This window comes from Anomalospiza imberbis, chromosome 23 (genome assembly GCF_031753505.1).
Source record: "Anomalospiza imberbis isolate Cuckoo-Finch-1a 21T00152 chromosome 23, ASM3175350v1, whole genome shotgun sequence".
Lineage (NCBI taxonomy): Eukaryota > Metazoa > Chordata > Aves > Passeriformes > Viduidae > Anomalospiza > Anomalospiza imberbis.
Window position 1 is genome coordinate 5,895,089 of NC_089703.1, and position 11,777 is coordinate 5,906,865.

Consider the following 11,777-nt stretch of genomic DNA (forward strand, 5'->3'; position numbering starts at 1 on the left):
CGATTTGCCCTTTGACTGGGGAGAATATAAAACTGTGAATTCCCAATCAGTTGCTTGGAATTGTGTGGGGTTTGACACTTCTCATGGCACATGGCATCTGTTTTCTGGGAATACACCCACGGGTTTTTTGAATGTCTGGTACCAGGTTTTCCCCAAAAGTCTCAAAATAATTGCTGGATTTGCTGTGCAACTTGAAACACATCTTGTGTACAACCAGCTGGGCTGCATTAAATACTCTTTTGAAAATGAGGAGAGAAATAGATAAGGGTCAAATAATACAAGGGTCAAATAGATAAGGGCCAGATAAAATGGTCAAATAATCTGATAATTTTTATCTAGGAAGTTTAGGATTAAAATGGCGTTTAAATGCCTGTGGCATGTTCTGAGGAAGTTCTATACACTTCTTCCATGGAACTTGAGATCAGTGATGGTGTTTGAGTCTTCTGATTTCATAATTAATCTGTAACTCATTGCAGCAGCTGAGAGAGATGTCAGGAGATGCCTTTTGCAGGTAAAGGAGCTGTTTTTAAGTGAAGTTTGGTTTTACAAGGCACCTTTGGAAGGGTTTTCTATCTTTCCATGCCTGGCTGGTGACAAACTCTGCTGTCCATGGCCAGAGCACTTTCTGTGACGGTGACACTGTGACCTGGCCATAAAACACTTCCTTCACCTCGTTCTGCCCCAGCTCAGGCTTTGTGTGAGAGCAGAGCCTTGCCCTGCTGCCTGGGCTTGGCTGAGGGAAGGACTGAAAAGGTTTTGTTGTGATGTTTAAATGTTTAATTCTTCCAGCAACAATCCCTGCTGCCACTGGCACTTGTGGGATGAAGTCACACAGGCAGCTGCTGCTCTGTCGGCCCCTGCACACATTAACCTCTTCATGCCTCCCTTGGGCTACAGATAAAGTAGATTTGATTCAGGTTTAGGAGATCTAGGTGAGAGAAATACATATTTGTAATAGAAGTTCTGATTTAGATGGCTAGGATGAGGGGAAAAACATTACAGCAGTTTTGATAGAATCCTTGTAAATCTCCCTAATAAGCTGTAATAAATTTTTAATTTTAATTGCTTTTTGCAGTGTCCAGCTGCCTGCAAATAAAGCTGTGTCTGAAGAGTAGTGGCAATGTCCACAGCACCCACGAATTCCAGTCCCAACCTCTTCCCTATCCAGTTTGTAAGGGATTTCCCACTGAATTGGTGCCGTTCCATGTGAAATAATTATCCATACACGAACTGTGCTTATACTTTATTTAAAAATAGCCAGTAGTTAAAGGTTCCAGTCAATAAAATACCAAACTTTTAAATTACAATAATCAAGGCTTAATTGTAACAGTCCCCCTGGTATGAAATGGCACCTTGGTTACACCGAGGGAGGGGTGAGGTTACAAGGAGTTTTCATGTGTAGCTGGGGTTAAAAAAAACCAAACTGAAATATTCTGAAGCCAGAGGAGGAAAAGAAGCCTTAGAGAGGAGACACCACTGTCACCAACCCATCAGGGCTGGACCTGCTGTGCAGTAGATCCAAGCTGGGAAATGATGGCAGCACAATCCCCTTCTAGACTCGGGTACAAAGGATGGGTGAGCGAATTTCCTTCATGGTGTTTGTGTCTGTCCAGGCCAAAAGCATTGAAAGGAGCAACATTCCCCACTCACGTGCAGGTGTGAACCCCCTGTGCTTCCAAAGCAGCAGCAGCAGGAAAAGGAGTGAAAGATGCTTGGTCCCGTCAGCAGGATCAGCTGGGAATTTCCCAAACACGTTTTGCTTTTTAAGCCGTGTCCCACCTGCACTGCTCCAAGAAACGTGTGACACCTTCCTGAACCTCCTCCACCCTGGGAAAGTGACCCTTTACTGCCACCCTGAATGCAGGTCCCTGGTCAGGAGCTCCTGGGGTGGCTTCACTCCGGGAGAGCTGCAGGGGGAGGGCTCAGGAGTCGATCCTTCCATAGGAAGAAAACACTGTGGGAAGAGAGGAGCTCAGTCAGCAGCACTGCAGGGGCTCGGTGACCCTCGGGGAACTGGAGCTTTGGCTTGTGTCCCATCAGTGTCCCTTTACTGTCTGTGTTATACAGTGAGAGAAATACTGCAGCTAGACAGAGCTTTGCTCACACACGCGTGAGCTTTTTCAGACAGCAGCAGTTCTTGCTCAGCTTGGCAGCAGCTTTCTCCAGGGAAAAGCCACATCTGTTCCACCCAACTTCTGAGCTTTGGCAGCCTGGTAATTCTGAGGCTGCACAACTGCTTGACTGGGGATCTGCCTTTTCCTGTTAAGGATTTATCCTGGCTATTTCCCAGGACTGGGACTGGGACAGAACAGGCTCCACCCTTCCCAGTGAATTTCTGGGGTACTTACTTCTCTCCCTCAGCCCCTGCCCGAAGCTGCGGTAGACGTGAACCAGAGCCCAGAACAGAACAGATTTTATTGTGACAGAAATGCAGGAGCCAGTGATGAAAGCAGCTTCCAGGGTGTAAGAATTGCCTTTGCCCCACTCCCTTATCACCTGCAGGAAAAGGGAGACACGAAACCATCACCACCTGCTGCCACAAAGCCTTGAAGCCACAACATGCAACCAAGCACTGAATTTCTGAGGAGTCACCAGGTGGGAACTGGGGGAAAAGGAAAAAGAAAAACCCAACTGGTCACTTTGAAACCATCTGAGTTTTCTGATTTCGTGATGTACAGAGAGCTGGAGTCCTGCTGTGCTCTGCCAGCTCAAACTGGAATAATGGGAAGCTGCATTGGATAAATGGATCCCTGAGGCTGCGGGTGGCTGCAGCCCCTGCGTGCTGTCGGTGTGAAGGATGAGAAGCACTGGCCACTCTCAGCATTCCAGCCCTGCCCAGCAGGAACAACCTGGCTTCCCCTTGCCCTCCTCACCTCCTTTCACACATCTTGTGGGAGGTGCTCATTGATAAAGGTTTTATCAGTGTTACAGAGCCAAAAAACTGCACTGAACTGGAGTTTGTTGGGCTTGCACTGCCTTGTTTTGGCTACAACAGGATCCACAGCTGTGGGTGCTGCCTAAGAAATTCTTTAAAACACAACAACTGAGCCCTGGTCAAATACTCTGGCACCACTTGAGGCTTGCTGGGAAGGAGGGGAGGCATTTTTGAGGAGCTGTGTATCTTGAAACAGAATTTGTTTCATGATTCTTTGCAGGGACTTCCAGAGCCTCTCCCTCTGATCAGTTCAAGAGTAACTTGACTTCATCCCTATCCTGAAAAGTTGGTCCTGGAGAGGCAGGATGTGCTCTGCTCTCTTTAAATCCAGCAGGAGCTGCAGGGAAGGGTAAAGCAACACCTCTGGGCCCTGAGGAGGATGAGGGTGAGACCCCCCAGCCTTGCTCCCCTTACCGTGTAGAGCAGGTAGATGAGATAAACCACCTCAGGCACATTCTGAATCAGGAAAACCCACACCAGAGGTTTCAGCTCCTTTAAAATCTGCAAAGTAAGATGAGATACAGCTTCTTTAAGTTGCTATATATTCTAAAAAAGCTACATATAGTTGATTTTTCATAGCATTCCAAGTGTTGGCTAAGCTGAGTTCTCAGTTTTAGCTTTGCTCTCCACTTCCCCACCCGTGTTTTTTAGCAGGAAATTCAGCCTCTGTTTTCCCCTGAGCTGGGTCAGGAGTGATGATGACCTTTCTGAGCACACTCAGATTTCCTCTAGCAGCTGAATGTTCTCATAGGTGACAGACTGAAAGCCCCCTGTGGCTTTTTCTCCACCTTTCTTTTTACTACAGAGAAGTGCAGTCACTGAGGAGTGAAATGTGGGAGAAGCAAGAGGATTGAAGTGCCAGGAGAATTTAATTTCACAATTCACCCTGGGGCTTGGGAAAGAAGAAAGGGACTGCAGCAGCCCTGGGCTGGGAGGGCAGGTCTGAGCAAAGGAAAAGCAGCTGAGCCACTGGAGGTGAGAGCAGTGACTGTGCCAGTGTTAGGACTGGATTTGATGCATCTGATCAGCACCAGATTCCCCCCAAACCCAAAACTGATGTGTTTTAAAAGCAGGAGAGCCATCAAAACACACAGGGAGCTGTATATCAGCTGCCAGGAATCTGTGTGAATGACGAAAGCAAACACCCCAGGAGCCTAAACCAACATCCACCCCTAAAAACCCCTACACTCCTTCCTGGTAATAAAAAACTCAATTATCTGATGTACTTTGGCCCTGATTATGCAATCATTCTTGGAACAGAGGCTCAGGATTTCAGAGAAGGTTCAGTCTGACATGAAAAATGACATTTCAAGTTCACAAATCTTTAGGTTAACCTGGAAACTGTCCCTGAGCTTTGAAGGAGATACCCCAACAAAGGGTCCCTCATCTTTTTAGTGTGGTTTCCTACGGATTTAAGGCCTGGAGGACTGCTCCCAGTTCACCCAGCCTTGGCAGAGGGGCAGAAATATTGAAGACAGTGTGATCCTCCAGATTTCATTAAAGTGATCAAGGTCTGAGACTAAAACAACATCCCTCAGAATGGCCCAATGACAACGTGACTTTGTTTCACTCCGTGTGCTCAGTTCAGACACAGATTTAGACAAAACCTGGCTTCAATATTGTTGGTGCTCTGCTTTTCTCCATCCTGGCTCCCTTCCCTGAGCCTGTGGGGGGTGAGGATGGGCAGTGCCAGGGGCTGTGTGTCCCTGGTGTCCCCTGCAGCTGGACACTCACTGCAGTGATGCCCACGGTGACCTTCAGGCAGCCCCAGACGACGCCCGTGGCTGAGATGATGTTGTGCAGCAGGGTGACCTCGTGCAGGCTGATCAGGAGGATGCACAGGCACAGCTGGGGGAGGCAAACATTGGATGAAATCATTCCTGGAGACCGTGCAGCCCCACCAAAAAATACCTGCCACAAACTCCCTGCAACAGCAAGTTGGGCACGGGTCTAAAAGCTGAATTATTCCTCAAGCAAGGACAGAGGTAAGCAGGAGAACAGGGAGAGCAGGTACAGCAAAGTAAAGCAGCAGTAAATAAGGATGAGGGGTGCTTACAGAAGTAACAGGTCTTGGGCTCACTTCCCCCATCTGTAATTTCATTTTCTGTCTCACTGCCCTGCTGGTCACGTTCCCCTCTCCCACTCCAGAATCATTTCCTCAATGCAGGGGACTGGAGGCTGAGATGGGCAGGAATAACCTTGCTTATTTCAGGAGGCCGTGGGTGGGGTGGAGCTCCTGGATGCAATTATTGTTATGGATAAACTTCCCCAAAATAAGCTCCTTTTGTGCTGGACAACAATGAAATATATATTGATTATTTTTTATGGATTTTAGCTAAGCTATGACAAACACATGAAGCTACAACCATTATTAAGTCAATATAATAAGAGAGAGGATTGCTCTTGGAAAGGAATAATTCAGCTCAGCCAGTCCAAGATATCATCAGGAAGAGGGGAAAAGGGAACCAGAGCTCTGTACCTGTGCCTGCAGATCAAAAGTGAGCATGGAAAAGCAGAGGTTGAGCATGAAGTACTGGGACTGGAGGCTCTCCAGGGCTCCCCCCACCCGGAATGCCATCATGGACTGGCTCTGGATGAGGATGAGGGCACAGATGACATCGAAGGAGCCCACCAGCAGGATCAGCACAAAACGGGCCTGGGGGAAGAGAAACACCATGGCACTGGCCGCAGGCTGGCACCTGGAACCCAGCTGGAAACACAGACAGGAGTAGCAAAATCTTCACAGAGACTGGTTCTGAGCTTCTGCTGGAACAAAACAACCTTTCCCACTGGGGACAGGGGGTATTCTCAATGCTGGACCTGTAAAGTTCCAAAAAACACAGGTTTGTGTCTCTTTGTATCCACCCTGCTGGAATTAACACTCGATTTCTCCTGCTTTAAGGATGGCTCAAGTGGCAAAACATCCTTCAGAGTTGCTGTGAAAATATTTATAGCTAGAAATTATTCTGGCTCAGGAAGCAGAGTTACAGTAATCCAAGTTACAGTTAGAGCAGTAAAAAAAACCCTACAATTACTTTTCACATTTATACCAGGCTTTGCTTTGAAGTTCTTGTTTAATATTTAAACTGATGACTTGGCTGTGCATCTTAAAAGTAACCTGCATTTCTTTGGTGGCCTTTTCCTTATTGGCCCTACCAACCCAGTCTAGGTAAAGTGCGTTTGACTGAATTGATAAATAAACTGAATTGGCAAAGCTGCTTTGCTCCCTCTCCCTTGCTTGGCTCAAGAGTCATTTTTGACTCTCCTGCTGAAGAGTCATTTTTGGATGACTTCTCACAGCTTTTTGAGCAATATGTGACAAAAAGAAAGCACTTCCTGGAAGCACGGCAAGTGGGAATTTAACCACAAACCTCAGGAAGGCCTAGAATGCAATCCTTTAAACATTTTACTGCTATGAAATGCAAGCAAGATAAGCTGCAGTGGCATCACTGCATCTGTGTGTTTCCTTGCAGGTTCCCAGAAATCTGATAAACACATTTATGAGCACCGTGCCTGCAGACTGGGGATTCCACTGAAGCCAAGGTTAGACTTGCGTGACTTCAGGCCAGACATTTCACAGAGGGAAATCTAAAGCAGGGCAGGTGAAGTGAAGGATACATTTTACAGTAATTTGGGGTAATTCTTTGATATTTCTGTTATTTTTGGGTGCTGCCATGAGGAAACTCAGAGAACAGCTCAGAGAAGATTTGCAGTTGTGGGTGTGCACGTTTTGTTGTGCAGTAATTCAGCCTGATTCTCTCTTATCAGTAACGTTAATACATGACAAACACAAAGAGACAAAAATAAATACCAAAAAATACAAAATAAAAATTTTGTATTCAAAACACAAAAATTTAAATACAAAACCAAAAATAAATACAAAAAATACGAACCAAAAATTTTGTATTTAGAATACAAAACTTTAAATATAAAAACATACAAATAAACACAAAAATACATTAATATAAATAACTTTTATATGTTATAAATAATATGTAATAATAAATATAGATGTAAATAAATAAATAAAAGAAATACTAAAATAATAATATATAATAAATAAAAATAAATAAAAATCGTATAACTATCATTAAAATATAATATATAAATATATAAAACAATAAATAACATATATAATAAAATAGACTATATAAGATATTGTATAACATGAAATAAATATAATATTTCTCATCTATAAATATATAAATATGATAAATGTGATGAGTATCATATACAAAGCTGTATATATAGTATATATAATAGTATATAGTATATAATATTATAATGATATATACTATATATAATATAGTATATAATATATTTAATTTATATAATGTATAATTTATGTAGTATATATACAATTGTAATATAATGCAATATAATGCAATATAATGCTATATAATATAATATAATGTAATATATTATATTATATAGTATAATGTAGTATAATGTAGTGTAATTAATGTAATATAATGTAATGTAATATAATGTAATGTAATATAATGTAATGTAGTATAATGTTATGTAATATAATATTATATTATATAGTATCATGTAGTATAATGTAATATAATGTAATGTAATGTAATAATATATAATAGTGTGTTTTAATACTAATTACTAGATAATAATAACTGATCATATGTATCTATATAAAATCCCATCTGTGTTTCCACAGACCCCTTCCTTCCCAATGGTGCCTTTTCAAAGCCAGGCTGTGGGGGGAAGGAAAAGCTGCTGAGGAGCAGGAGACTGACCAGGAGTTTTGGCTTCTGCTCGGCAGGGAGCAGGCTGAAGTTGATGACGGAGCGCAGCATCACGAGCAGGATGGAGAGCACGAACACGGAGAGCTCCTGGCGGTTCTCCTGCAGGATGCCCCTGCTCACATAATACACACAGAACACTGGGGGCGAGAGGGAATGTCAGTGCCAGCTCAAACAGGGGCAAAACTCCCCGTTTTGCAGCCAGAGTGGAAGGGTTAAAGTGTCCCTGAGGCTCTTCGGCCTTTGTTCTTACCAAGGAGCTTGAATCAGGTTATTAAAACACTCCCTGCTGTGTTTAGCACACAAGAAATTAAATAATTAGTTGGATTTTTTAATTACTTGTGAAGTAGCACTGTGAAAATGGCAGTGTATGTGGCAAGCACATTCTCTCTCTCTCAGGATTTTCCACTTATTGTAAATGCAGGTGAACCCGGTGGGAGGAAATGCTGATGTGTGACTCCAGTCCAGGAGGCTGAATGATTTCTTTATTATAACTATGCTAGAACCCATTAATATACTATTTAAAGGAGATCCTAAAGCCACAAACCTACTTTTCTAACTCCCATATCCAACTCCCAGCTCGTGCCCCTCTCTGAGAGTGCAGCCACAGGTGGGTTGGATTGGCCATCAGCTCCAACAATCCTCACCAGAGCCCAACCAAGCAATCACCCCAGGTGAACAATGCTCCAAGCACGTTCCACATGGGAAAACGAGGAGCAGGAATAGAAATTGTTTTCTTTTTCTTTCCTCTGTGCTCCTCTATGAAAAACCCTGAGAGAGAATGTGCTTGCCAGTGTATTATCCAAACTTCTATGAATACCACACTGAGCATTATGTCCAGTTGTTTATTTGAATTAAATGAAACAGCACCATTTTTATTAAAGCAATGAAACCAAATCATCTTCCCAGAGTAATTCAGTTTATTACTCACACACCCCCTCCACAGTGCTGCCTGTGGTCTGGCCACTGCTCAGGGTTTGTGTGTGGAACTGAACGTGGACTGGAATCAGTTTATTTAAGTGGGGAAATTTTGAAACAAACCACACTGCAAACTATAATCCAAAAAAGAACTGGGTCAGGACAGGTCTGAGTTTTGTTTTTATAAAAAACATCAAGACCCCAGACAGCTGTCACTGTGAATTTTATGCTTTTTTGGTAAAACTTAAATAAGGCAAAGGTTTTGTTCTTTCACAGGACGCTGCTGCAAACACTGGTTAATTCTTACAGCAGCCAACATAGGAACAAATTTCTCTTTCCGAAGCTCTGCTTCCTTAATTCCACACATCAAGCTCATCCACATTTGCTGTGCTGGGACATGGGGACAGCATTGTACAAATTTTCCAATTAAACAACAACTCCAGTCTCTGTAAACAAACCTTCAGTGAATGAACTTCCTTTTTCACTGCCCTTTACAGGGACTGAGAAAATGGAAAATGAGAGGCCAATTACAAAGTGAATCATGTGATCTTCTGGACATCACCTCAAAGGCTTAAGATGGCATTTCCTTGTTTTGTAAATTCAGCTGCTAAATCCACAGAAATCTGTACAAATTTGAAAATAAACTCTTTTTTGGTCATCAAGCTTTTTGCAGAGATGGCATATGCACATGAGATTTCCCGAAATCCTTGAGTTTGTTATTTTCATGTTAATTTCTGTTTAATACAAATCGACCCACAAAGCTTCTGCTGAAGCTCTGACTGGAAAAACACCCAAGGAAGGAAGCTTGGACTGTAGGCACCTGAATTCTCAGCATATTATGGCTCAGACATTAAAATAGGAATTGTTGAATTTTTCTGGAACAGCTGAACATCCAGTATCTCTTATATAAGAAACTTCAGTTGCTGCTTAATCACATCATCATTATTATTATTGTTATTTTCATTATTTACTCCACCCAAACTGGGTTTCTTACCAACTCCAACCAACTGAATAAAGGAAATGGTGAAATCCTCCTCAGTCTGGCGCACCAGTGTCTCGATGGTCAGCCCTATGACACTCAGCAGGGACAAAATAGTGACACAGAAGTAAATCTTCACAGGGAATGAGAGCTCTGAACATGGCTTTATCTGCAAAGGGAGAAAATTCTTTAACACATCATGCAGAATAAACTCGTTGCTATTCCTAAAAATCACATTGAGGCGAGTGGGGTAAATGAGACAGTGCAGGGTTTCCTTTGGGAAAAGGAAGAGAAACTCCACGACTGGATTGAAACTGCTGAGGAAGGGAGAAGTGTAACTTTATTTCATAATTAATCTCAGCCTAGATTGTCCTGGTTTATACCCACAGCCTGTCTTTGTGCCTCACAAGGCCATGTGTTATAACCCAAGACACTAACACTGCCTACACACACACCTGTCAGAGCATGGAAATAACATTTTCCTACACTTTCAGTTTTAGAAAACTGCAAAGACAGGGTCAGCAATCTCAGGAAGGCAAAGTCCTTCTCTTCTTTTATTGAAATACTTCAGGTGGGGCAACATCCTCACAGGAATTTAACACTTGGTTTGTTCAGCTGGAGGAGACTGAGTGGGACCTCAGGGGCTGCAGGGACAGCTCCGATCTCTGCTCTGGGACAGGGACACACCCAGGGAACCCCCGGAGCTGGGCCAGGGGGGTTCAGGTTGGATTTTGGGAAAGGTTCAGCCCCCAGAGGGTGCTGGGCACTGCCCAGGCTCCCCAGGAATGGGCACAGCCCCGAGGCTGCCAGAGCTCCAGGAGCTGGCCCAGGGGGGGATTTTGGGGTGTGTGAGCAGGGCCAGGAGTGAGCAATGATCCTGAGGGTCCCAGGAGCTGTCAGGGGTGCCCAGGGTGGGATTTTGGGGTGTGTGAGCAGGGCCAGGAGCTGATCAATGATCCTGAGGGTCCCAGGAGCTGTCAGGGGTGCCCAGGGTGGGATTTTGGGGTGTGTGAGCAGGGCCAGGAGCTGATCAATGATCCTGAGGGTCCCAGGAGCTGTCAGGGGTGCCCAGGGTGGGATTTTGGGGTGTGTGAGCAGGGCCAGGAGCTGATCAATGATCCTGAGGGTCCCAGGAGCTGTCAGGGGTGCCCAGGGTGGGATTTTGGGGTGTGTGAGCAGGGCCAGGAGCTGATCAATGATCCTGAGGGTCCCAGGAGCTGTCAGGGGTGCCCAGGGTGGGATTTTGGGGTGTGTGAGCAGGACCAGGAGCTGATCAATGATCCTGAGGGTCCCAGAAGCTCAGGACATCCCACGGTGCTGTCAGCAGAGCTGTGCCAAGCCTCGGCGAGCGGACACCGGATCTCCCCGCTCCGCCTGACTTCACACGCGGATTTGAGCCATGTTTTTCCACCGCCCCGGGGCAGGGAAACGCGGAGGACACCGGCGAGCCGCCCGCAGCAGCAGAGGTGTACTCACGGGGCCGCAGGGCGTGGGGATGAGCTGCCGGTGCCGCGGGGTGAGGTTGGGCAGGCTCGGCCCCGCCGCAGCCGCGGCGCCGCTGTGGGAGAGAGAGCGGGGCCGTCAGGGGCCCGTACCACCCCCACAGCGGGGGGGGACCGCCCGCGACCCCCCCATCCCCAGCACGGGCGCCTCCGGGGGAGCGCGGGGAGGCGCCCCCGCGCCGCGCAGTGGTGCGGCCCCGCCCGCCCGTACCTGCCGTCCATGGCGGCGGCCGCGCCTCGCGTCCCGCCCCGGCCGCGGGCCCTACATGGCTGCGGAGGGTCCCGGCGAGGCTTCCGGGGCCGGCCCGCTCCGCGTCACTTCCCCGGCACGGGCGGGAAGCGCAGCCTGGGCTCCTCCCGGGCGGCGGGGCCGCGGTGCTCCCGCCCCTCCGCGCCGGGGGTCCCCTCGGCGCTGGGCAGCCCGCCCGGCTCGATGGAGGGGCGGCCGGCAGCGAAGCGCTCTGCGCGGTTCTACCCGGCTGTGCGTGCCCCGTAACCCCCTTCTGCTTTGCTGGGTTTCCTCGTGGGTTCGGTAAAATGGCCTCCCCGCCGCCGCGGGGACAAAGGGGCGAGCCCGGCGCGAGGCTCCGCGGTGCGCGGCCGGCCCCGGCTCTGCAGCGCGGGGCTCCGGGCGCGGCGGGGGATGCGCGGCCGGAGCCCGGCGCGGCGGGGGATGCGCG

The 11,777-nt window shown here is 46.7% G+C and overlaps 1 protein-coding gene across 2 annotated transcripts; it reads right to left on the reverse strand.

Moving 5' to 3' along the window:
- Positions 1 to 1,230: 1,230 nt before the first annotated feature.
- Positions 1,231 to 11,526, reverse strand: LOC137461979 (uncharacterized). 2 transcript variants are annotated; one of them, XM_068171884.1, is made up of 9 exons: positions 11,309 to 11,518; positions 11,072 to 11,153; positions 9,611 to 9,764; positions 7,693 to 7,838; positions 5,415 to 5,591; positions 4,670 to 4,783; positions 3,350 to 3,436; positions 2,349 to 2,496; positions 1,231 to 1,954 (listed from the first exon to the last, which is right to left on the reverse strand). In XM_068171884.1, the coding sequence occupies exons 1-9, from the start codon at positions 11,317 to 11,319 to the stop codon at positions 1,923 to 1,925; spliced, it is 951 nt and encodes a 316-aa protein (XP_068027985.1). In that variant the 5' UTR covers positions 11,320 to 11,518; the 3' UTR covers positions 1,231 to 1,922. The 2 variants fall into 2 exon arrangements, with proteins under 2 accessions (XP_068027985.1, XP_068027986.1); XM_068171885.1 differs by lacking the exon at positions 4,670 to 4,783 and having other exon boundaries at positions 11,309 to 11,526.
- Between the last annotated feature and the right edge of the window lie 251 nt (positions 11,527 to 11,777).

What these genes read in the sequence shown, in the direction of transcription:
- LOC137461979 (XM_068171884.1), bottom strand. An exon ending in TCCCCACGCCCTGCGGCCCC is followed by an intron (nt 9,765 to 11,071) that starts GTGAGTACACCT and finishes CTCCCTTTGCAG; the next exon opens with ATAAAGCCATGTTCAGAGCT. An exon ending in TCATCTACCTGCTCTACACG is followed by an intron (nt 2,497 to 3,349) that starts GTAAGGGGAGCA and finishes CTTTTCCTGCAG; the next exon opens with GTGATAAGGGAGTGGGGCAA.